Source organism: Orcinus orca, chromosome 2 (genome assembly GCF_937001465.1).
Source record: "Orcinus orca chromosome 2, mOrcOrc1.1, whole genome shotgun sequence".
Lineage (NCBI taxonomy): Eukaryota > Metazoa > Chordata > Mammalia > Artiodactyla > Delphinidae > Orcinus > Orcinus orca.
In genome coordinates this window covers 176,047,682-176,072,546 of record NC_064560.1, presented here as the reverse complement: position 1 = coordinate 176,072,546, position 24,865 = coordinate 176,047,682, and the positions used below count along the sequence as shown (strand labels likewise).

At 54.3% G+C, this 24,865-nt stretch overlaps 2 protein-coding genes across 4 annotated transcripts in view; one reads left to right on the top strand and one right to left on the bottom strand.

Annotated features, from left to right (window-relative positions):
* Nucleotides 1-24,865, bottom strand: part of TMEM63C (transmembrane protein 63C) — a 135,750-nt gene that overhangs the window by 108,567 nt on the left and 2,318 nt on the right. The gene's annotated exons all lie outside the window — the stretch shown is intronic.
* On the top strand, nt 745-11,734 carry ZDHHC22 (zinc finger DHHC-type palmitoyltransferase 22). The gene is made up of 3 exons (XM_004262274.2): nt 745-981; nt 2,975-3,514; nt 9,030-11,734. Exons 2-3 carry the CDS (start codon nt 2,989-2,991, stop codon nt 9,293-9,295), a joined length of 792 nt encoding a protein of 263 aa, XP_004262322.1. The 5' UTR covers nt 745-981; nt 2,975-2,988; the 3' UTR covers nt 9,296-11,734.

Here is a 24,865-nt window from a genome sequence, read left to right as displayed (position 1 = left end):
CAGGGTGATGCTGCGTTGTGTAGAGGCTGAGAGCAGGTCCATTAGTTCAAATCCAGGCTCTGTCACTTACCCGCTCTGTGTCCTTGGGCATGTGACTTAGCTTCTCTGTGCACCAATCTCCTCATCCATACAAGGGGATCATGGAGCTTCTGCTGAGAGGATTAACAAGGCTGCCTTATGCTAAAGGCTTATTAGCACAGTGCCTGGTTCCTAGTAAGGACCCAATAGATAGAGTCAATGGTTATAAAATAATGCTCAAAGTGCTCACCATAGGTAGGCCCTGTTTAAGGGCTTTACATAAATTGTTGTCATATAACCCTCACATCTCTGTTTTACAGATGGGGAAACTGGAATCTGAAGATCACACAGTAGTGAATGATGGATATTCAGACCCGGGCAGACAGGCTCCAGAGTCGGGGCTCTCAGCACTTCTGTGCACAATGACTTTGATCTTTACGGGTGTTGCCCCTGGCAAGCTGAACTCCTAAACCCCCAGGTTTTCCTCGGTCCGAGAATGGAGAGCAGCGGAGGGCTGTTAGCCACAGTGGGGAGGGAAGGAGCAGATGATGGTTAGAGCATCACATCAGGGTGGAATCCAGAGCTCCCAGCTGGAACCAGTGGCTGAAGTCAGGCGGGGAGCCCCAGCCCGCTCCAGAGGAGTGAGGGGAGGAAGCGGGGCAAGTCCCCGAGGCTGAGAGGGGTGGCCAGAGCACCGCCCCTAGGAGGGGAGGGAGGGGTGGCGGGCTGGGGGCGGGGGTGCCCAGCTGCCATCCCCGCCGTCTCCTGGCCCCCACTCGCCGGCGCCCCAGTGGGAGGACGGCAGCTGCCCGCTCCCTCCTCCCCACACCCCCGCTACCTGCCCAGTCCCCGAAGCGAAGCGTGAGGAGGCTGCGAGCCAGCGGGGCCGAGCCCACAACTTTGCAGCCTCGGGGAGGGCGAGAGCCGGCGTGCAGGGCTCCTCTTGTCCGCGACCAGAGCTTGGTGAGTTCATTTCCCCACTGCTCTGCGGCGGTGCGGCGGCGGCGGCCGCGCGGGGGGCGGCTTCCCGGGCGTCCGGGAGGCGGTGGCCGGCGGCCGCCCGCGCTGCCTGCCTCGCTAGGGCTCCGGCTGTGCCGCCCGCCGCCGCGGGCGCGGCCGGCGCCAGTGCTAAACGGCCACCGGGCCGCCCCGGCGGTCTCCGATGTCCCTTCTCCCGCACAGGGCCGGGGCTGCGGTGCGGCCGCCCGCCGTGCGCCCCTCACTCCCCCAGCCCGTCCTTCGCCTTCCAGGCGCCGCCGCGCATCTGGAGGCTGCTCCCGCGGCCCCCCTGGCGACCAGCGTGGGGAAGACACTCGCTTCGCCGGATCCCGGGCCAGGGCTCTCTAGGGTGGTCAGCGCCGCCGCAGCCCCCGGGAGCCCCCAGCGACCACCCCCTGGCGTGCCCTGCGCTGAGCCCCTGCGGCGGAGAGAGACCCGCGGTCCGCATGGCTGGCGCGAGTCTCCTGGGGCACTGGCACCTGCAAAGGGGACTCCAAGGTGATCAGTCACCCAGTGGGGACGGGACAGCCTGGACGGAGGCCTAGTGGCATTCACCCGTCCTGGGTGCAGCAGCCTTCCCAGAACTTTTCTCGCGCCTCGGGCTCGCCTGCTCCTTAGCCCCTGGAAAAGTTCTCGCGGGCGCCCGGAATCCTATTTTTCAGTGGCTTCCGAAGCCGGGCAGGAACCGGGGCTGTGGGGCGGGGTGGAATAAATTTGTGGTAGGGCTGCGCTCAGCGGCGGGGGTCGATCCCCTGGAAACCTGGCCAAGCATCCACGCCTGCGCCCAGGGAGAGCTTGTTGGCATCGAAGGGGTTTCAGCGCCATCGGGGTTGTTTGGGTTTCTCGCTCCAGGAGGGCGGGAGGAAAGCGCGGAGGGGGGGGGGGCGATTTTAATTTCGTCGCCTCAAATGAAAACGCTCTTTGCCAAGAAATAGCTAGGGCAGCCAGCTTCGGAGAGATGGGCTGACCGGAAACGGCTGACACAGGTATTCCTGCTGCGCCCCCCATCCCACCCATCGCCTAAGTGCTTGTGGGAATGTATCGATTGTTGTCATTGATTTTTTCTAAAAAGCCAGGTGGCAGCGGCTGCGTGTGTGTACACACAGATACACACAAACACAGATACCGAGGCACACACAGATTACACATACAAAATCACACACAAGGAGCACCCCCCGCACACACACACACACACACACACACACACACAGGCAAGCACGCATACCCCCAAAGCTCTTTGCGTTATGCGTAAGGTCCCTGAGTATTGCCCAATATGGGGGGGTGGCAAGGAGAAAGGGGAGGTGAAACAGTACTTCCAGTAGGTCATTTCTATCTGCCCCCACCCCAGATCTTCTGCTTTCTCCTCCTAGGGGGTCTGAAGGAGGAATCCCAAACCTGGGCACGTCTCCACTGCCATAAAAAAGCAGAGCCCTAGGGGCTTCCCTGGTGGCGCAGTGGTTGAGAGTCCGCCTGCCAATGCAGGGGACGCCGGTTCGTGCCCCGGTGCGGGAGGATCCCACATACCGCGGAGCGGCTGGGCCCGAGGCCGCGGCAGTGAGAGGCACGCGTACCGCAAAAAAAAAGAAAAGGAAAAAAAAAAAGCAGAGCCCTAGGCAGCCCTCCCTCCCCCGCCCGCCGCTCCTCCACCCCCATCCACCTCCTACGGACTGAGAACAAGTCCCCACCTCGCCCTCCTTGTACCTGACCCCCGGGCCGTCAAGGCGCCGAGGTGCCTCAAACACGGAGGAGGTGGGCACCAGAAAGTAGGGCTTGGCTCCCAGACGCTGTCACGATCTCGGGGTCTCACGCCTGCTTGGTCACGGGTTAGGGAAGAGAGGAGGGGTGGTCCGAGGGACATGGATTTGCGTGGAGCAGGACGGACAGACAGCGCCGGGGAGAGCCCTAGGGAGCCCTCCGGACGCTGCAGTGAGTCTTCCTCTCCCGCTGGGCCCCTTAGGAATGTAATCGAGGATGCTGGCCCTCAGGCTGCTCAACGTGGTGGCCCCCGCCTACTTCCTGTGCATCTCCCTGGTGACCTTCGTGCTGCAGCTCTTCCTCTTCCTGCCTAGTATGCGTGAGGACCCCTCGGCCGCCCGGCTCTTCTCACCTGCGCTGCTCCACGGGGCATTCTTCCTGTTCCTCTCAACCAACGCCCTGGGTAATTACGTCCTGGTCATCCAGAACTCCCCAGACGACCTGGACGCCTGCCAGGGGACCGCAGCCAGGAGGGCCCTGTGCCCTCCGCCCAGCGCCCACTTCTGCCGAGTGTGCGCCAGAGTCACCCTGAGGCACGACCATCACTGTTTCTTCACCGGCAACTGCATCGGGAGCAGGAACATGCGCAACTTCATCCTGTTCTGCCTCTACACCTCCCTGGCCTGCCTCTACTCCATGGTGGCCGGCGTGGCTTACATCTCCGCAGTCCTTTCCATCTCCTTCGCCCACCCTCTGGCCTTCCTCACGCTCCTTCCCACCTCCATCAGCCAGTTCTTCTCCGGTGAGTGGGCCTTGGCAGGCAGGTTGGGCCCTATGCAAAGACCTTCTACCTCAACCCCAAGTTTGCCAGGTTTAGCAAATACAGGATGCCCAATTAAATTGTAATTTCAGATAAACAATGCATAACTATTTAATATAAGTATTTCCTGAATATTGCAGCGGACATACTTACACTAAAGTTTTTTAGTTATCTGTTTGAAATTCAGACTAACTGGGCAGGGCTTCCCTGGTGGCGCAGTGGTTGAGAGTCCGCCTGCCGATGCAGGGGACACGGGTTCGTGCCCCGGTCCGGGAAGATCCCACATGCCGCGGAGCGGCTGGGCCCGTGAGCCATGGCCGCTGAGCCTGCGCGTCCGGAGCCTGTGCTCCGCAACAGGAGAGGCCACAGCAGTGAGAGGCCCGCGTACCGTAAAAAAAAAACAACAAAAGCAGACTAACTGGGCATGCTGTATGTCAGCTGGCAACCTCCCTCCCCACATCCATCCTCATTCATCTTCTCCTCGGTGCTCGCCGCTGCCCATTTGCTCATAGAATTGTGGCAAACCAGGCAATACACCTGCCCTGTGCCAGGAGGGGCTGATTGCTGGCCGTCCCTCCGTGCAGCCTGCAAGGTACCCCCATGCTCTGTCCTTCCTCTGCCTGGACCCCAATCCTGCTCACATTCCTCCGAGGACTTTGCCCTCCAAAGGTCTTGCTGGTCAACCACAGTAAGGCTGACCAGGGTGCCGGGCCAGTCCCAGCAGGAGGCTAACCCTCGCCCTCCTACCCACTATGTTTGAGCCCCTCCAGGTGGTCCTCCAGTCTGCAGATGGCTCAGAGCAAGGAGCATCTGGTTGGAGATGCAGCCATATTTAATGGCTCCATCTTCACACCACAGCGCCATGGGACTGGCGTGGGATCTGACCCTCCAGGAGGCTCTTACACTTGCAGGAGCCAGGCATGTAGACCTTCACGCTGGGGCTCAGCTATGCCCCCTGGTGAGGACTGTGCTTTATATAGCGTACCCCAAGGAGAGTACCCCAAGGAGAACCTGGTTCCTGGTGGCAGGGACCAGGCCTTGACACCGGTCAGGACCCATCCTACCTGGCCATGAAATTGGCCCCTACCTCATTTCCTTCACTCCACCTACCCTGGCCTTTGGCTCTGACTGACTTGGCTGTTACAATTAGTAGCATGCACATAGGGACACGTAGCTGTGCGTGTGTGATGTCATCTCCATTTCTCATGAAGAAACCGAGGCTCAGATGCGGTTAAATGGCTTCCCAGGATCTTAGTACTTCCGAGCAGCAGCCTCTGGCCTGCCTCCCAGGTCTTTAGACAACGCGCAGCAGCGGAGGGAATACAGCGTGTTTCATACCCCACTGACCTTTCAGGGACGAAAAAGACAGAGTGCAGCTTCTTCCACTGAGAACCCCAAATTGTCTTGATATGCCTGGGCTGGACATTCATAAAATTCGGCCCCACTCTGGGGGAAGCGATCGTTTTGGTCTTTGTTGGGGCCTCAGCCCAGTCGTCTGCAGGTGTAAAACTTTGTGCCATTTGGCAGTGGGAACACAGAGGCCCTGGAAGAAGGACCCAGCTATGAGGGTTGCCTTGAGGGCTGGTGGTTGAGCTGGACCCAGAACTCAGAGCTCTCCGACCTTCTGGATCCTGGCGCCAGCATAGGAGGCTGCTGGGACTGAAATAGCCAGGACGAGGGAGGGAAAGTGGGCGGGCTAGGCGGTAGAGTGTGAGCACAGGCAGGTGGAGAGATGAGGAGAGCCAGAGAGGCTGATTACACTTTCTTTTCCAAGTAGTTTCATCACATAAAAATGGATGCTTCCAAAGAGAGGATCTTGAAATGGTTTGATTTAAGCTGGGCTTGAGGCCTGTCCATATGTGCTAGGTTTGGGTGGGAGACAGGAAAGTAAAGAAGAGGAACCTCTTGCTTTGATCTGATGGGGGAGCAGAGCCAGTCAGTGCCTGTCCTGGGGCCCAGATCCTTATTCTAGCAGAAAAGTGAGTCCCACTATCTTTTACCTCCTCACCAGACCCACTAGGAAAAGGAGGACAAGATTTCTTTTTCTTTTTCTTTTTCTTATTTGGCTGCATTGGGTCTTAGCCGCGGCACACAGGATCTTCATTGTCGCGTGCGGGATCTTTTGTTGCGGTTCATGGGCTCTTCACTGCGGCGCGCGAGCTTCTCTCTAGTTGTGGTGCTCGGGCTCCGTAGTGGCGGTGCGGGGACTCTCTAGTTGTCCCGCGGGCCCTAGAGTGCACGGGCTTAGTTGCCCCATGGCATGTGGGATCTTAGTTCCCCGGCCAGGGATCAAACCCACATCCCCTGCACTGGAAGGCAGATTCCTAACCACTGGACCACCAGGGAAGTCCCGAGGCCATGATTTCTAATCTCCAACTCTCCCATCTCGTTCTCCTCCTTTGCTGGCCTTTCATCTTTCCCCTTGACAGCCCTTCTCTCGCCTGCCCTGACACACACGTCACCTGTTCAGCTTCTCCCTTCCTGTCCCTTCTCCCTCTCTTCTCAACCCAGATGGTTGAGGGCACTGCCCTCTCATCTGCTCCAGAGGCCAGGTGGACAGGAGGGTGTAAAAAGGGACAAGTCATTTGCTAGATTGAGCTGTCCCCAACTGTGGTACTGCCCCTAAGGCAGATCTGCCACCAGAGGATGGGATGGCCGTGTGTGGGCCCCGTGAGCCAGAAGTGGGGTGGGGGTCTTCTGGTGGCTGTACCCACATGCCCTCCGTTGATGCTAGAGAGGAAGGAGACTGGCCAGTTAGATTTTAGAAGCTGTTCTTTCTTTTGGCTTCGTGGGACCAGTACAGGTTGTGTCACTTCTCTGAGCCTCATTCTTCTCATCTGGGAAATGGAGATGACACCATCTGACCTGTGTCATGGCATTTGGAAAAGTACGCCAGTGTGGTGAGTGCCAGAAAGTCCAGTAGAAGGGAAAAGGGGTTAATATTTGTTGAGCAAATATTATGTGCTAACCACTGTGCAGGTCTCATTTCATCTAATCCTCAGGACAAGTTTGTGAGGTAGGTATTATTATATCATTTTTAAAGACTCAGCAACCAAAGGCTTAACAAGGTTAAGTTGCTTTGAAAGCACACAGCTAGTTTGGACTCAGAGCTGCTAGCCTCCAGAGCCCACATTCTTCCCATAATACTGCCTCCCTGCAGTTGCTTCTTGATGAATGAGCCACTTTGGGAGGGAGAGAGCTTCTTATCCCAGGATGTATATTAAAGATGCTGGGTGATGATCTGTCAGAGGTGCTATAGGTGCTTGGTGGAAAGCCAGGGTGGAGTGATTGGATGGTGTGACCCTTCAGGCCCATTAGGAATATTCTGTGATTTTCTAAAAGAAGCAGAACTATTATTAAATAGTTCAGAGAAGCTGAGGCAGCCAGGCTAGGCAGCTTCAAACACTTTGAGAGAAAGCATGTCCCCAGATTAGCCTTTTGTAGCTGCTGCAAGGGGCCGGGGAAAGGCCACAAGGTCTTTTCTTCATGCCTTGATTTAGCGCCAGAAAAAAGAGACTGTGGAAAACAGCTTCCATCAGCCCAGGCTTGTCCCTGAGGCTGAGGTGCAAGGCAGGCTTGCGCTCGACAGCTCTGATGTTTGCACAGCCCAGCTTGAACGCCATCTTTGCCTGTAGCATTCCTGCACCCCAGAGGGCACCATGGTTCCAGGATCCTTCATCCTGCACATGGCAGCATGAGCTAACCTGTGCTGACAAGGAAGAAGTAGGTCAGAGGCATGGCACAGCGCAAGGTGAGCCCTGTACCGTTGCTGCCCCCTGCCCCCCGTGCAAGCCAGCTGGACTGAGCTTTCCGTCCCCTGGACAGCAGGACTTTATTTGTCCCCAAGTCTGCAAAGAGAAACCTGCTATCAAAGCTCCTAGGGCTGAGGGCAAGAGGGGGATGCTCATGAGCAAACCTGAGTCATATCCACATCCTCCTGGCCACTGAGTCCACCATTGCTCAGATTGGAAAAGTGTTTTTTTTAATTTATTTATTTGGTTGCACTGGGTCTTAGTTGCGACAGGCGGGCTCCTTAGTTGAGGCTCACAGGCTGCTTAATTGTGGCATGCGAACTCTTAGTTGTGGCATGCATGTGGGATCTCGTTCCCTGACCAGGGATCGAACCTGGGCCCCCTGCATAGGGAGCATGAAGTCTTAACCACTGCGCCACCAGGGAAGTCCCTGGAAAAGTTTTAAAAGCCCAGCCCTCAGGGGTCTGGGAATGGAAACGTGGGGAGCTGAGAAGAGGTCCGTGGGCACCACGGGAAGCTGGAGAAGGGAGGAATAGGGTTGAGATTTGCAGAGGTTGAATAGGTTATAAGGTAGGGTCTCTGGCATCTCACTGGAGGAAGTGATGGTGAGCTTGCCCTGCTGGAGAGAGGGGCTGAGGAGGGCTTTTGAGTTCTCTCCTGGGCCCACTGCCCTGGCTGCTGGGCAGGTCAAGGCTGCTAAAGTTGTAACCCAGCCAGATCTCCAAGCCCTGGAAAGGAGAAGGAGAAAGCGTGATGGTCTTAAGAGTTAAGCTTGAGCCCCTTTTGGAGGTAGTCTCCTTATCTGTGAAGGATGCCCAGCAGGGAGTGCTGCGCTGAGTGTGAACCAGAATGCTGGCCACTGCGCACACAATTTCTCTGAAACGTGCAACCCTATGGAGTCATTGTTGTTATACCCATTTTACATTATGAGCAAACTGCAGCTCAGAGAAGTTAAGAAACTTGTGCAAGACCACAGAGCTGGGAGATTCAAACTTAGCACGGACCGGCCACCCCAACTCGGAGGAAGAGTGGAGAATCTCTTACTCAGTGATGTTTAAACCAGTCATGGAGAGTGCTGGTTTAGAGGGGTTTAGGGAAGGTCCAGCTCAAGGCAGGGACCTAGACTGATGACCTTGGGGGCCTTTTCCAGCCTTAGCAAGCTCTGACAGGACGGCTGTGGCTGAAAGTTCCAGTGCCATACTGTCCTCTTTTTAACATTGATGACTGAATTATCCTCTGCACTGCCTTGAAACTCGTGATTTATTCTTCTTGATGACTAGGCCCTGTTCTCCATCATGCTGTCACTTTCCTGAGTCCTCCCAGCCAGTGCTCACAGCTCTGAGGAGAAGGCACTGCAGTCTAGACAGCTGCCCAGGCACCAGCTCCCTCTCCAGGGTCCTCAGCTCACTCCTCTCTCCTCCTGAAAAACAACCCTTCTCCCTGTCTCTAGCCCCAAAAGAGAAGGCAGAGAGAGAGAGAGAGATGGTATCACTGACCCTGAGGAAATGCTAGCATCTAGGCACTGCCCATAGAAGTGTCTCCCACGTCCCCAGTTCTCCTCTCTCGCCTCAGGAGCCATCAGCAGTAAGAAGTTAGGACAACTTGTTCCTCTCCCTCGCTGCCGAGCTGAGATGTAGCTTCAATCTCATTAATCTCCCTCCCTAGCGGAAAGCGCCTGCTTGGACGGCAGTTCGGGGCGTGGCCTGGGTGTAAAGCGATTCTGTTGTTTTCCCGCCCCCCTGCAGGAGCTGTCCTTGGTCCTGAAATGTTCGTCATCCTCATGCTCTACCTCTGGTTTGCCGTCGGCCTGGCCTGCGCTGGCTTCTGCTGCCATCAGCTGCTGTTGATCCTCCGGGGGCAGACCCGCCACCAGGTGCGGAAGGGGGTGGCAGTGAGGGCCCGGCCTTGGCGCAAGAACTTACAGGAGGTCTTCGGAAAGAGGTGGCTCCTGGGCCTGCTGGTCCCCATGTTCAATGTTGGAAGTGAGAGCTCCAAGCAGCGGGACAAGTAGCAGGCACTCCCATCATTTCTCTGTGTGTGTGTGTTGACTCCTCGTGAACATAAGACCACAGCACCCTGTCTCCACCCATGGCCCACTACAGCTTTGGGCCGGTAAGGCCCTAGCATCCACCCCTGGTCTGTAACATACAGAGAACAGCGTTGGCTGGTGGATCATGACAAGGAGGGAAAATGGCCACTGAGGCGTTGCTAGGTTCCCCGTGAGCCAGCCTGGTGGCTGCTAACCGTTCAGAGCTTCTCTTTTGTTTCTTCCCCCTTGGGGTGCCTGCTTTTCCCCTCTGCCTGGTTCACCCACGCTCCACCAAGTCTCATGTCATCACTGCTATCTGCTAGAGCTTTTCCTCTCAGCCCCATGTCAGGAGTCGGGAGGGGATTCTTGCTGCTGGTATGCAGCTCCCCAGGACCTGGAGTCTGGCAAAAGGTTTAAAATTACCACGTGTGAGAGGCAGCCAAGTCAGCTCTGCCAGCTGCTAGTGAGGTTGGGAAAGGAGGGGTGTGTGTCCTCATCCCCTCCGTGGAATTGTGAACAATGGAGGGAAAAAAGAACTCAGCAGCTCGCTGCCCAGCCCTCAAGTTGCAAGGCCTTTTCTGGGAGACAGCAGCCAATGGCCTGGGACTTCTAGCTGCTGTCCCCTGTCCACCCCGCCCCAGCCGGCTACCCAGTGCCATCCAGGGCCTGGCTGGATGCTTCCTTTCCCTGGCACTCTTCCAGCCTCTGGGTCTTTGCTAGATGCTGGGAAGGCAAGGAAGAAGAGAGAAGGAAAGGGAGATACTGATAAATGAGAGTGGTGTGTGACTGCACAACCATATAGAAGGGGGGGCATGTGATCGTGTGTGTGTGTGTGAGAGAGAGAGAGAGAGAGATAGAGAGAGAGAGAGAGAGAGAGAGAGAGAAAGTGGTGAGGAATGTTGTTATGAAAATAGAGAAAGAATGGGAAGAGAGAGGGTCACACAGAGATTGGGCACTGGGATATTTGGGGACTGAGAATGAAAGGGGCAAATGGGTTCATTTCTGAAGGACATTCTAGCAGCTAAAGCTGTTCAGTGTTTGAATAGTTGCCTGGGAAGGTAGTGAGTGCCTCACAACTGGAGGTATTCCGGAAGGGACTAGGCAGTCATCTGGCAGGCATGCTGTGGAAAGAATTTCTGCACAGGGTCAGGGAAAGGAAGATCCTTTCCCACCCCAAGATGCCAGTGTCTTCTTCATGATTGCCAGGTCCAGAGGCAAGATCTGCAGAGACACCTGTGAATTATTTGCTTTCGTGGAGGATGGGGCGGGATGGAGTAGTCTGAAAATCATGATGCAAACTTTCAGGACCCTACCTGACCACCAGCGAGATGGGACTACTAGGTATTAATGCTAGTTGAGGGGGTTGGCCTTTGAGGACAGGGAGATGGGGCAGTGTCAGGGGCAGGTCGGGGCAGTGGTGGGGAGAGCAAAGCTGGAAAATCACGTTCAACTCTGAGGAGTGAGATTGGGAGAGTTGAAGCTCAGGAACAGGGAGACCGGAATATAGGGGTGCAATTGGGAGACCAGCCCTGACTAGCTCTGGATGAGGGCACTGCTCTGCATTCTGGGACCCAGAAGACCAGACTCCTGGGGCATATGAGGGAGTGGGGACAACACAAGCGCCCCCTCCTGACCGGGTCCCAAGGCCGTTCTGCCATCCAGTCTGCTGGAGCCCACACTCTGCAGTGTCCAGCTGGTGGCCACAGTGACCCCAACCGTTGCCACACGACACTGCACAGCACCTCGAGTTCTCGAGCAGAGCTTGGGAGGACTTTATCTTGGTTCTGCCTTCATGGCCCCTAGAGAACTAATGTAGTAATGGTGCCACCTGCTCATAGTTCTCCCTCTTACATTATTCATTCGTTCATCCTACATGTATTTACTGAGCACCAACTGTGTGCCAAGTCTCCACCAGGCACTGGTATACGGTGGTGAACAGGATGAAATCCCTGCCACCAGGAGCATCCTGTTGCTGACCCCATGTCCCCACCCCCTGCAAAACAGTCACTCTGCCATCTTGCTGGGCAGCAGGATAGGTCACTTGGAGGGGAAGGGTGTGGCGGAGAGGGTTGAAGGGGAGCCCAGGCTTCCTGGATGGAGGGGTCATTGGGGCGGGGGGGGGCATCCTCACCCTCAGTTCTGACCATATTGAATCAGTGGGAGTGGAAGGTGAGAAGGGAAAGGGCCTGGCTCACTCCTGACCCCAAAGCTCAGGCTTGGAAGCCAGCCCTGCCCTGCTCAGTCTCCTGGAGGCTCAGCAGTGTGAGGGAGCAAAAGGGATATGTGCAGGGAGTCATCTCCTGGCTGACTGGCCAGTGGGGGTGACAGTGGGGAGGTTGCCAGGTGTAGGACTTGAGAAATATTTGTACACATGGCCCTATAATGTCGATGAAGAACATCAATAAAATATGTGGTTTTAAATTGGACTTGTTGTCATGGTTTGGGCGCTCTGGTCGGTAGCAGGGCTGGCAAGGCTGGAGTATACCAACACCGTCATACTAGCTGCTAAAATATTTAAGGTAAGTATTAAAAACGCTTCCGTTCCAGTAGGTAAGTAACCAGTGTCCAGACTCCCTGAGTAATCCGCCCCTGCTGCCCAGACACTGTCGCTCCTTCCCTGGGATCCCGGGCTCACCTCGAATCCAGCGATGAAAAGGGCAGCGCCTGGCAGCGGCGCGGGGCCCCCAGGATCCTGCTCCAGCCCTTCAGCCAGTGTCCACTGTGAGCGGTCAGGATTGTGCCACGTGGCTGGTAAAAGTGCAGGTATCAACCCTGGTTGGTAGCAGGTCTGCGTGGACCCACAGGCACCAGGGATGGAATGTCCCACCTGGGAACTTGCCTCCGCCTCCCTCTCGCAATCCCCCTCTCCCACTCCTTCCCATGACAGTTGGGGAGTGAATGAAGAGGGGAGTCCGCCTGGCCCTCCATCTCAGCCAGAGCTGACCACCACCGAGGATCAGGCAGGGCCCCCTCCTCTCGGCCCCTATAATACGTGGACACCTTGGCAGCTGGGAGGGTGTGGAGCCCTGCAGGGAGGGAGTGGTCCCTGAGCAGGGGAATGGGCATAGCCTCTGATGCATCCAAAGATGTGCAGGCCTGGACTGATGGAAGACACAGCTGCAAAGTGCTCATCCTACTTGGGCTGTTGAAGAACCTTCAGCCAAGGTCAGTGTTGCATATGGGTCGGCATTCCCTGAACACACACCAAGGGGCAACCAGCAAGGCAGTCCCGAGATGTGCTGGGGCCAGCGGGAAGGGATGAATGGAGCTGCAGCTAACCCTCAGCACATTCTAGAGTCTGAGCTATCCATACCCCACAGGGCAGACACACCTGCCTTGTTCACACTGTACCCTGGATGCCTGGCAGGGACCAGGCACGTAGTAGGTGCTCAATGATTGCACAGATCCGTGCTCATTCGCTCACCGCATACCTCTTCTTCCCCTGATGTGCCCAGCACTGGGCTGTGCACACAGTGGGGCTGGAAGACAAATGAGACAGCTCTGTTCTCCAGGGGTTCACATCCTGGGAGAGGTTCCTGGGAGTGCTCAAAGGACGAAGAGAGCACATCCAGAGGTAGGGAGCAAGGAGCTTCCATTTGGGCAGAGCCTGGAAGGAGGGATGAGATCTCTGCGGGTGGAGAGGGATGGAGAGGGATGGAGAGGGCTGTCCAGGTGGAGGGAACAGGCCTGGAGCCTTGGAATGATCGTGGAACAGTTAGGATCGGGGACATCACAGTGAGGCAGAGGGAGTTAAGGCTAAGAGTTGGGACCTGAGCAGAGGGGCCTTGAATGCCAAGCTAAGAGATCTGGAATAAATTTGACCGGTAATAGGGAACCATTGAAGGTTTTGAGCAAGGGAATTACCTGATTAGAGCTAGAGTTCAGAAAATGGAGCCTTGGCAGGTAGACTGGAAGTGGGAGGGACCAGATAAGAGGCATTTGCTATGATCTGTGTATGATGTAACCAGGGTCTAGGGGGGAATAGTGGCTGCAGGCTGGTAAGGAAGGGAGGATATCAGAGGCACTTCACAGACATGGAGCATGACTGAAGGGGCACTGCTGAAAGGATCCAAGGTGATCCTGAAGGTTGAGGTGGGGTGATCAGTGTGACCTCAAAGGACAGGCCATCAGGAGCACTGGAACTGGGAGGAGAACATGACCCTGGGCAGGGTTCAGGGCCCCTGAAGCGCTCGCCACTGTCATTGGCCCATTGGTTGGCAGTTGATGGTGTCACTCTTAATAACCACTCTGCAACCTTGAGTGGAGGAAGGGGTTCAGAGCTTTTTTACGCACAAGTCTCTGACTCCCAAAGCCGGGGGGTGGGGAACCATCTGCCTGTGGCAGCAGAGGTCATAGGTCCTCTGGTCTCCACACCCAGTGGCAAACACAGGGAGATACTGGGCTCCCCAGCGCTCGGGAACCAAAGGAGCTTTGGGGAAACGATGTACTTGAGGAGACCTAAACCACATCCCCCTCCACTATAATGAGGAGCCCAGTCCTTCGGTCCTGGCAGCCATCTTTCAGCCAGTCTCCTCCACTAAGAGCATGGTTGTCCCTGTCACTCCATGTATTTGGTCCCCCCAGTGCCCTGGCTCCTCTCTGTACCCTGTGTCCTCCAACTGGCCTCATTGTTCCCCCTCACGTCCCTCCTGCCCTGCTTCTGGGCATGCACTCAGGGATGCTTGGGAAGCAGCCCCTCCTGCTGGGGAGAAAAGGGGGTGATGGGCAGAGAGCAAGGATGCCTGACTCCTGTCTTATCCCAGGTGCCTTAGAGATGAGGTAGAACCTTGGACCTGCTTAGCAGCCAGGCGAGCCTGCTGGTGGGGCAGGCAGTGTCTGGGGTAGCTCAGCTGCTCTTGGTGTTGGCCTCTGCCTCTGCCCTATTCCTCTCTCTCTGGGTCGTGCTGGCCCAGCTTCTCCATTCATGCCTCGAACATTCATTGATGCTGACTCGATGCCAGGCATGGTGCCAAAAACCAGGAAGGCAAAGATGAATGAGACCCATTGCCTGACCTGGGGGAGCTCACAGGGAAGAGGACCAATCACAGACAGTCCTGTGGTATGACAGCGCTGATGGAAGGAGGAGGACAGGGTGCTAGGGAAGCCGGGAGGAGAGCACTCACTCAGCCGTGGGTAGGCTGGAAGACTTCCCAGAGGAGGTGACATCTGGGTCACAGAGGATGAATAGGAGTTGGCTAGGCAGAAAAGCAAGGCTGTGGGTGGAAGTGGGGATGGGAAGGACTATCCAGGGGCAGGGATGCCAGTCGATTTCTGGGAATTTCAAGTCTCCATTTAGGAGTGATAGGACCATGAGTATGCAACCACAGTCAGAGAAGATTTTAGTCCTAAGGGCACGCTCCCCCGTCTCCTCCCTCTGATCACTTCTTACGAACCCTTGGCTCATCCTAGGTCAAGGGCGTCCTGCTTGGGTGCGTCAGGCACAAACTGATGTTTAGGTCAGCAGTGTCCTCCAGGTTGGAGACCAAAGGCAGGGGGTCATGTTTATTGCCCAGAGTTTCAGCCTGAAGCTGCTGGAAAACTCAATTGGGACCATCGGAGATCCCTGGACCTCACCCTGGGCCCAAAGAGGGGCCTCTGGGAGCTCCCCATCACTCTTTCCTTCCCACCCAGACTCAGCAAATGCGTTGGAAGGAAACTGTTTCTGCCAAGATGGCCTCCAGGAGCTAGAGTAGAATTGAAAAGCTGAAAACCCTGAAATGACCTGCGTGACGTACAATCTCCTGAGTTGACTGGCAAGGTCCACATCCCCCTTGTGGCCCGCTGCCCCCTCATGGGTGACCCCACACGCCACAACCACATGCCTCTTCCATCAGCCTAGGCCTCTCCCAGCCCCACTACATCCCACAGGGCCTCTCCTCAACTAGTCCAGCCCTGGGGGAATCTTCCCCTACACCTGGCAGCTCTAACTTCCTCCCTCCTTGTGGATTTCATCTCCCAACTCTACTGTGAACCTTAGAGGGCGGGAATGGAGACGATGAAGTGCCCTGGTTTCCCCCATTCCTAGTGTAGAGTGCAGTCCACTGACACTACTGTCGTAGTAATTCTACCGTGAGTGAGAATGACCAGCACTTACTGAACATTCTCTGCATGGCAGGCCCTTGTCGTACACACACTTTACCTGCACTATTTATTCCTCATAGCAACCCCTTGAGGTATGATTTATTACTACCCCTATTTTCCAGATAAAGAAACTGAGGCCCAAAGAGGTTATATAACTTGTCCAAAGCCTTGTGGCAGAGCTGGGATTCAAACCCAGGCTGCCTGCTCCTGACTTTATCCTTTTAACCCAGACACTAGATTGTCTTTCTACGTGGACTGTTGTAGACATCCAATAAATTCCCTGCTGAAAAGTAACAAGGAGTCGCATTTTTATTCATCAGTTCATTGACTGACTGATTCAGCCAACAAATTTATTGAGCACCTACTATGTGACAGGCCCTGGGGGGAACAGAGACAGGAATAAGGCTCAGCCTCTCTCTTCACAGAGCAGACAGTCAGCTGCTTGAGGTGACTGTGCAGGTGAAAACAGGCTGATTTCAGGAACTATGGGTGTATGTGGTTCCTCCCAGACTGATGATGATGGCGAGCTGCCCTGGATGAAGCAGCTTCTACCAGAGACTGACTGTGCGGGTCTGAGGACAGTCCAGGCTGGGGGCCATCCTCCAGGGCTCAGGGACAATGCCTAGCCCGGGGGAAAGGCCTCAGTTACTTCCAGGCAGTTACTCCCAGGCAGTATCAGGGCACCTGCAGGTGGGGACCAGACACTGCCAGAAGGCTGAGCACAGCCGGGCACCTCTCACACCCCCTCCCACAGAGACCAGAGCAGGGGAGGCACCAAAGACCCTAAGATGGAGTGGGCCCTGAGGAGGAAGAGACACAGCCGCCAAAGCTCATCTACAACCTATGCGAAAAGAGAAGCCTCCGGAGGGGCCAAAGGGATAGCTGGCGAAGCGAGATCACATGTTAACGCCCTTCCCACTGAAGGCAGCCTTAGCCAGAAGCCAGCAGGCAGGGAGCAGGGCACTGACCTGAAACTCTGAGCCGAGAGCAGCTGAGAGCCAGCGTTGGGAGGTTTCCAGAGGGGAGGCATCCTGTGTGTGGGCTCCTTCCCAGAGTCCCTGTCCCCAAATGCCCCCTTCTGGCCTCCTTGTGATGCCTGAAATCCCCACCACCAGTATCTCCTTAAAGACAGCATACACCCCCCAGCCACGACGCCTCCTTTCAAATTCTGGGATCCACTGGAGCTGCCTTCTTTTTCTGCCTGATTGATAGAGAGCTGAGAGTTGGGCCAGATGCGGTCTGAATGGGGAATTGTAGATAGAGAGGAGGGGAGAGTGGCGTCCAAGACATGGGGAGATCTGAGGGGAAGGGGGGCCCTGCATGAGCGGTGGGAGGGGTGCCAGCCTGGGAACCTTCTCCACAGCATGGGCAGAACTAGGCCTTGGATGGGCAGGCATGGGGGTGGGGCTCACATGTCCCCTAAGCAGCATCTTGGAAAGATCACCACACGGTGAGTCCCAAGTGCCCAGTGGTTCCGGTCACTGCCATCCTCGGACATCGGACTCACTCTTTTCTTTTTTATAGTTAAATATTAATTTTTTACTGAAGTATAGTTGATTTACAATGTTTCAGGTGTACAGAAAAATGATTCAGTTGTACATATATACGTACATAGATATATATGTACATCTATGTATCTATAGATAGATATTCTTTTTCAGATTCTTTCCCATTATAGCTTATTACAAGATATTGATCCCTGTGCTATACAGTGGGTCCTCACTGTTTATCTATTTTATATAGAGTAGTATGTATCTGTTAATCCCAAATTTATCCATCTCCTCTACTTTCCACTTTGGTCATGATTAGTTTTTCTATGTCCGTGAGTCTGTTTCTGTTTTGTAAATAAGTTCATTTGTATCATTTTTTAAGATTCCATGTATAAGTGATATCATAGGATATTCGTCTTTCTCTGTCTGACTTACTTCGCTCAGTATGATAAACTCTAGGTCCATCTATGTTGCTGCAAATGGCATTATTTCCTTCTTTTTTATGGCTGAGTAATATTCCATAGCATATATGTGCCACATCTTCTTTATCTGTTCATCTGTCGATGGACACTTAGGTTGTTTCCATGTCTTGGCTATTGTAAATAGTGCTGCTATGAACACTGGGGTGAATGTATGTTTCTGAATTAGAGTTTTCACTGTTTCCCAATTATATGCCTAGGAGTGGAATTGCTTAAACTTTAGTTTTAGTTTTTTAAGGGACTTCCATACTGTTTTCGGCTGCACCAATTTCCATTCCCACCAACAGTGTAGGAGGCTTCCCTTTTCTTCACACCCTCTTTGGACTCACTCTTAGACTTATCAAGAAGTGGCCATTCTCGGCCCTCAGTGGGGCACACTGAATGAACCCCCCCAAAGGGGCAAGCACAGCTCTCCCTTGCCGCAGACTCCACCCCTCCCCACTGTGCAACACACAGGGCCCCTGGAGCCTTCTGAGTTCGTGACCCCTGAGAGGCTAAGCTTCAGGAGAGCTGGGTTCTAGTCCCGTCTGTGCCTTAGATAAGCTGTGAGACCTTCCACAAGCCACGGGGCTCAGTGTGGCAAACCTCTGCCTAGCATGTCGTGCACTGGACGGTGGGGGGCAAGGCAGGAAGAGCGCTTAGGGGAAAAAGCAGTGAGGAGTACGATTTCAGAGGTGGGAAGAAAGGGGAGGTGAAATGCAATGAACTGGATTTTGATGGATTCCAAGCCAGCAGAGGTCAGCAGCAGCAGGAAAAGGGCTGTTCCTGCCTTTAATCAGACTTGTAAGGACTGCTCACATGGTCCAGGTGGAAAGAGCCCTGAGAGACCCGAGGAGGGAGCTGAGCAGGCGGCCAGTAGAGCGAGCAGCGAGGCCCATCCACCTGAGCGCGCCTGGCTCCCTCGCACGTGCTGGATAATTAATAAACAGAGGAGCAGGGGAGGGGGACGACGGCTCGCCGGAGAAAGGATTTAATTAGCAACGCCTTCAGGAGAGAAAATTAAATTACAGGAAACAATGGTGGGACTCCGAGGAACACGAAACCCCTAAGCCGATTCCGCGGACCCGACCCCTGCGCGGGCCCGGGCCGCAATTCCACCGCCGGGGCCCCACCCCGTGTGACCAGGGCCGCGTGGGGCGGGGTCTCAGCCGGCTTGGCTGCGCTTCCCCGTCGCCCTTGGCACGCCTGGGACTCGCCAGGGCCCGCTGCCGTGGCTCGGCTCCGCCGTAAGGGGGCGCCCGCGCTCCGCAGGCCAAGGTGGGGCGCAGGAGAGGACCTCGGGCTAATCAAGCCCGGGTCTGGAGGGGCTGCTCGGTGTCTTGCCTCGAGGAACCACAAAGGGCTTCAAGGGACCAAGGGCGAGATCTAGGCCCAGACTCATGCTGCTTCTAGTGGTCTGATTCATCTACTCGTCAGAAAAGTGGGAAGAACCAGCCTGATCCAGAGAAATGACGCCAGGCAGTGCGAGGACAGGGCAGCCTTGTCCACACCCCGGCTCCTCCCCCGTGCATCACCTCCTGGGAGGTTCTTGGCGTTCACGATCTCGCTCTCATCCCTGCCGCCTCTCCGCAGGCACCACTGTGGCCTGGTGTCCCTCTACCCCACTCCCCCTCCTCCCCACAACCTGCTGGTATTTTACTAGTATAAACAATAGCAACCATTCTTGAACTCAAGCTAGATCCAAGCCTTCTGGTAAGTACTTGGCCTAGGGGAAATCACTGAATCATGACCACAGCCCAGAGCTGCAGAAGAGGAAACTGGAGCTCAGAGAGGCCAAGGGAGTCACCCATGAACACACAGCTGTTAAGTGAGAACGCTGACATCATACCCCATTGGTCTCTAAGCACTAGTCCAGCAGGGGAGCGCCCTTCTTGATCCCCAGTCCCTAGTACGGAGCTTCTCTCATATTAGGCACTCAGGAAGGATTTGTTGAACGAATGGCCGGTGTCTCCTTGTTTGTCAGAGGGTGCGCTAACGGCTGAGAGGCTGTGAGGCTGAGATGAAATGGCATGTGTAAGTACCTGGCACCTCACCTGGACCACTGTGAGCGTCTAGTAAAAGCTGGTGCCAGTGCTTGACAGTGTGCAGGAATCACCCGGGAACCTGGTAGAAGTGCAGATTCACAATCGGCTAGTCCTCTGATTCTGCATTTCTAACAAGCTCCAGGGGATGGCGATGCTACCGATCACACTGCACAGTGCAGGGCTAGTCCCTTCTCCTCCGCCCCTCCCTAAACCCAAGCCCACGATGGGGAGCCATTGCAGGAGCTCCCAGTTTTGTCTGTACATTCGCAGTCCTCTGAGGAGCTTTAATTACTGATGGGGAAAGGGAAGGGGAGGTCCTACCTCCCAGAGAAGCTGACAGAATCGGTCTGGGGTGTGGCCTCGGGCATCGGGATTTTCAAGGGCTTCCGCTATGCAGCCAGGGCTAGACCCGCTGCCCTGGAGGTGCCTGCAGAGGGCAGTGACCAGAGCAAGAGGGTCTGAAGAAGTTCACCCCGTACAGGTGTGAGGACAGAATGTGCCGAGACTGGAGGCTGAGTCATCAGCTAGGGGTCCGGGCCACGTGTGAGATTAGGATCCTGGCTAGGGTGGGGCCTGCAATCAATACGGATTCCTCAATAGCTCCCCACCCCCTGGCTGTATAGGCCTAAAGAGGGGTGAGGCCTAGGACAGGCTGGGAGAGCGTGCTTGCCAAGTGTGTGTGCTAAGGAGGGGCTCTGTTTTCCGTGCAGCCGGGGGTGGGAGGCCGGCAGGGAGCTGGGCTGATTGGCTGCTCACTGCCCGTTCAGGACTACGTGAAAGGCTGACCCTGGATGGAGGCCAGCTCAGCTGGCTCCATCCTACCCCCTCGAGCTTCGAACTTCGTGCTTTACCTGCAGCAACGATCGTACGATTACTGCTTCTTGAGCACCCCCTCCCCCTCCCCACGTGGAGCCACCGCAGTAGACACTTCACACCTTACGGCACAGTAACCCTTCAGAGGAGATAGTAATCTAACAAACTTGGAAAGGAGGCCCAGGAAGGGTATGTAACTTGCCAGGATCACACAGAAACCAGATCCAAAGTTGTATTTCCATCTCACCATGATGCCTCTACTCAGACTCTTGCCTTTGGCTAAAATGCTGTTCCCCTTTCTCTCAGCTTATCTAGACTCCACCCAACGCCAAGGCTGAGCTCGAAGCTCAACTCGCCTTGTGTTCCTTTGGAGACCTTGGAGAGCTCCTACAACCCTGGTCTGTAGTTGACCTTGGGCACCAGCCACACTACCTCGCCGTTGCTACTCTCCCCGTGAGTCACATATCCTGGCTCAGCTGTGAGGGCCCCAAGGCGGGAGACCACGTGTGTCCTTCTGTAGGACTTGGGTCTCAGGAACTGTTTGGTGCTGCCAGGGCTGGGCCTCGGGTGAGGCAAGCGAGGTGCCTACGGTGCAAAATTTAAAGAGGTGCCCAGGCTCGCTTGGGGTCTTGTAAATGCTTCTGCAGCAGCTGGGGGGAGGCTGAGGAAAGCAGACGCAGTTCTCTTGTGGGTGAGCCCAGAAGTCCGAAGGATAATCCACTTTCTAGAACTCTCTCCTAGTGTGCTGGGTGTTGGAGTGAACTTACCAACTAATTAATATACTGCGCCTCTATCAACACTTCTGTTCTCAGCTAGTGGTTTAACATGAAGGGCTCTTGCCCTAATCAAAGGATGCTAAAGCCAAAAATTATCAAAACATTAATCTTTGAAATAAAAGTAGAAGTGAGTAGGCCATATCACCTTGCCCAGGCTCACACACAGAACTCTGGATGTACAAGAACTGGTGAGACCCAAACCATCAAAGGGAAGACTGACTAGCTGACGGTCATTGCTACCCTCCCACTAGAACAGAAGCAAGAAACATGTCTGTTTCATTCACCATTTCATACCCTACAACTAAGTCAGCACCTGGGACATAAATGTATTGACAATTTTACGTATTTGTTACTCCGAAGTTAACAATGGTAATGTCTTGGTCAGGTAAGCTTCAGGAAACATTAAAGCTTTCAGCAGTGGAAATGATCAGGGTTTGAGAGTAATACAAATCTTAGGGGGGTAGGGGGAGTGAAAAATCTGAGTAGTGAGGACCACGTTTGAGGATTTTTAAAGGTCCCCAAAGTGGGACCTACCATGGGGCTGACCTCTGCTGTCAGATGCCTGCTCACCTCTGAGTCTGTGGGTCCCAGAATGCTTGTTTCCCTCAATTAAAAAATCAGTGCAACAGATGGGCTTCCCTGGTGGCACAGTGGTTAAGAATCTGCCTGCCAGGGGCTTCCCTGGTGGTGCAGTGGTTGAGAATCCGCCTGCCAATGCACGGGACATGCGTTCAATCCCTGGTCCAGGAGGATCCCACATGCCGCGGAGCAACTAAGCCCATGTGCCACAACTACTGAACCCGCGTGCCACAACTACTGAAGCCCGCACGCCTAGGGCCCGTGCTCTGCAACAAGGGAAGCCACTGCAATGAGAAGCCCACACACTGCAACGAAGAGTAGCCCCCGCTCACCGCAGCTAGAGAAAGCCCGTGCGCAGCAACGAAGACCCAACACGGCCAAAAATAAATAAATAAAATTAATTAATTAAAAAAAAAAAAAAAAGAATCTGCCTGCCAATGCAGGGGACATGGGTTCGTGCCCTGGTCGGGGAAGATCCCACATGCCGTGGAGCGGCTGGGCCCATGAGCCATGGCCACTGAGCCTGCGCCTCCGGAGCCTGTGCTCCACGACGGGAGAGGCCACAACAGTGAGAGGCCCGCGTACCGAAAAAAAAAAAAATCAGTGCAACAGAGACATTTACAGCTGGGTACATGCTCTCCCACGTTTCCCTATGCCCTGCAGTTGGCGGGGCCAGGAGGCCAGTCCTGTCACTGCGGCCGGACCTGATGAGTACAATTGGCAACTCTGGTAAGTGACTAGCTAGGGGCTTCGCAGAGTAACTGGGCCTGGAAAATGCTTCAAGAATGCAAACAGCATAAACTTCCAAGTACATCTTGACTAGACAAGCATCGGCTTGAGGCTTTAAAAAAAGGCGTTCACCTTAAAGTTACCCCAGAGCCTCTGGCCTGCTGGATCTCCGGGACCATCAGTGAAAGCGCGCTCTCTAAACCAGGCCTGGGACTGCCCTGTCAGCTGCGGGCATCCTGGGCTGTTGGTTTTGGTGGTTCACTGCCCTTCCTCCGTGTTTTGCTTAAGTGAACACACACCTGCATTTCCCGAGCAGCCCAGTGACAGGCGAGAAGCCTTGCTGAAGAACAGAGGGGAGTCAGAATTAATCATTCTCTAGGGGGACCACCTGCCCTCCAGAACCAGACTTTCCTGCACTTGCTAAATAGGATGCAGGGCCTACTGAAGGTGCAGTTTTTTATTTGTGGGTATCTTTAAGCTTCTTCTCTTCCCCTGACTCTGGGGCGACTTATGAATTTGTATCAGGGTGAGCAGAAGAGATGGTGATTTCAGCCCAGCTCTCTGGAGGGGTATTAACGGTTTTACTATGTGCGAGCGGGAGCAGCTCTGGGTTTTTCGGCCAGGGCTCAGGAGCTGCTGTGCTCTCGGCCCCAGACGGAGGATAGGCTCCAAGCCAAGCACTCCCACCTGCCCAGCCAGAGGCCAAAGGCTTGCGGGTGACCCTGGAGAACAGAGGCCCTGACCCACCTCTGTTATACAGACATTTCCCAGAATTAGCGAGCACTCCTCCAAGGCCCCTGCAATTCCTGAGATAAAGTGAGGCTTTAGGAAGATTAAAGGCAGCTATTTTTACTCTCGCGCTCTCAAGCCACTCTGAAGGCCTCGCTCCAAACGCACATCATTCAACCTGACTTGGGCCCTCACGCGGGCTGGCCTCGGGATCCTACTTTCAGTTTTTATTCCCTTTCATTTCCTAACAGCTTCCACCCACTCACTGTGTTACTCCACAGGCTTTTCTCTTTCTTTCTCATCTCCTCCAGATGCTGTAATGTGAGGCAGGAACCACACAGACTGTTCTTTCAAGCAATTCTCTCATGCCTTGCATAACCATCCTTCAGAAAGAGAAACAGATAGGAAAGCCACGTGCCACAAGAACGAAGAGAGGAAAATGCCAGAGCGGTCATAGGAGTCCATGGACCCACAGAATATCTCCTTCCAGGAAACCAGTCAAAGGCTGGGTTGAGATTTACTCTCTTCCCATTAGTTGTCAGTGTGATTTTGGTAGAAAATACCGTTAATTGTTCCAAGCAAATGACAACCCTTAAGGGGTGGAAGGTCATCACTTGAATTCCATCGCTGGGCTTTCGTGCAGGAAGGCTGCCTTGCTCTGTGGAGCAATTTCACAGTACTTTAGAGACATCATTTTTTTGTACTTCACCATAATCCCAGGATGTCGAGTGGACAGCAAGGACTACTCCCCTTCTCTTATAATAAAGGGAACTGAGATAAAGCTTCTTTCTGCTGCCTCTTTCTCTTCAGCCACTCTGCTCGTGCTGTGTCGCCCAGGCAGACCTCTTCTCATCTCTTACCTCTCTCCCGGTGGGGATGAAAGATGATACCCAGAGCCTGGGACCAGAATAAAGTCCTTACAAAGTACCACCACATCTACATGGTCTATGACTATTTACCATTAAAGTAACGTTAAACCAACCTAAGAGCCTCCTTAGAAAACACACAGCAACATCTTCTCTGCCAAAAAGGAAGCTTCCTAGCACGGTGCACAGAGAAGAGCTGAGGCAGCATCACACAGATTCAGGCGAGGCAAAGGGAGTGGGCCAAGAGAAATATATTAAAAGGTTATGGGGAGAGAAATCTGTAACAAAATAAAAGCAAACTGACATATTCTCTAAAATATAAAAACCCATTATGTCCTTCATTTCAGATGAAAGAGCTATTGGCAGATGACTGACTAGGAAAGGACATAATTTGATTTAATCCCCAATTATTCTCCTTTGGGGCTAATGAGTCTTCACTCGAGGGCAGTCTCTTATATGGGAGTTAGTAAATCCATGTTAGCTGCAACCAGGTAATCAAAACCAATGCAGGCTGGCAAAATGCTTCTCCCAGAGTCACATATAAGTTTAAAATCTGACAGAACACCTTAAAATCAACTAACCAGAGCACTAGGAACCTACTTTGTAGGCACCCAGGGTTTTCTTTAAAATTTAATTGATTACCTACAGTCTCCGACTTAGGATTTTTTGACTTTACGATGGTGCGAAAGAGAGAGGCATTCTGCAGAAACCCTACTTTAAATTTTGAATTTTGATCTCTTCCCCGGCCTAGTGATGTGCAGGTAGGATCCCCTCGTGATGCTGGGCAGCCCCCAGTCAGCCACGCAATCACGAAGGTCAACAAGCGATATACCTACCACCATTCTGTACTCAGACAACCGTTCTGTTTTCACTTTCAGTACAGCAGTCAACAAATCCCATGAGCTATCCAACATATCATTATATAATAGGCTTTGTGTGAGATGATCCTGCCCAACTGTAGGCTAATGTAAGTGTTCTGGGCAAGT

What these genes read in the sequence shown, in the direction of transcription:
- ZDHHC22 (XM_004262274.2), top strand. Translation starts at nt 2,989, where the DNA reads ATGCTGGCCCTCAGGCTGCTCAACGTGGTGGCCCCCGCCTACTTCCTG. An exon ending in CATCAGCCAGTTCTTCTCCG is followed by an intron (nt 3,515 to 9,029) that starts GTGAGTGGGCCT and finishes GCCCCCCTGCAG; the next exon opens with GAGCTGTCCTTGGTCCTGAA.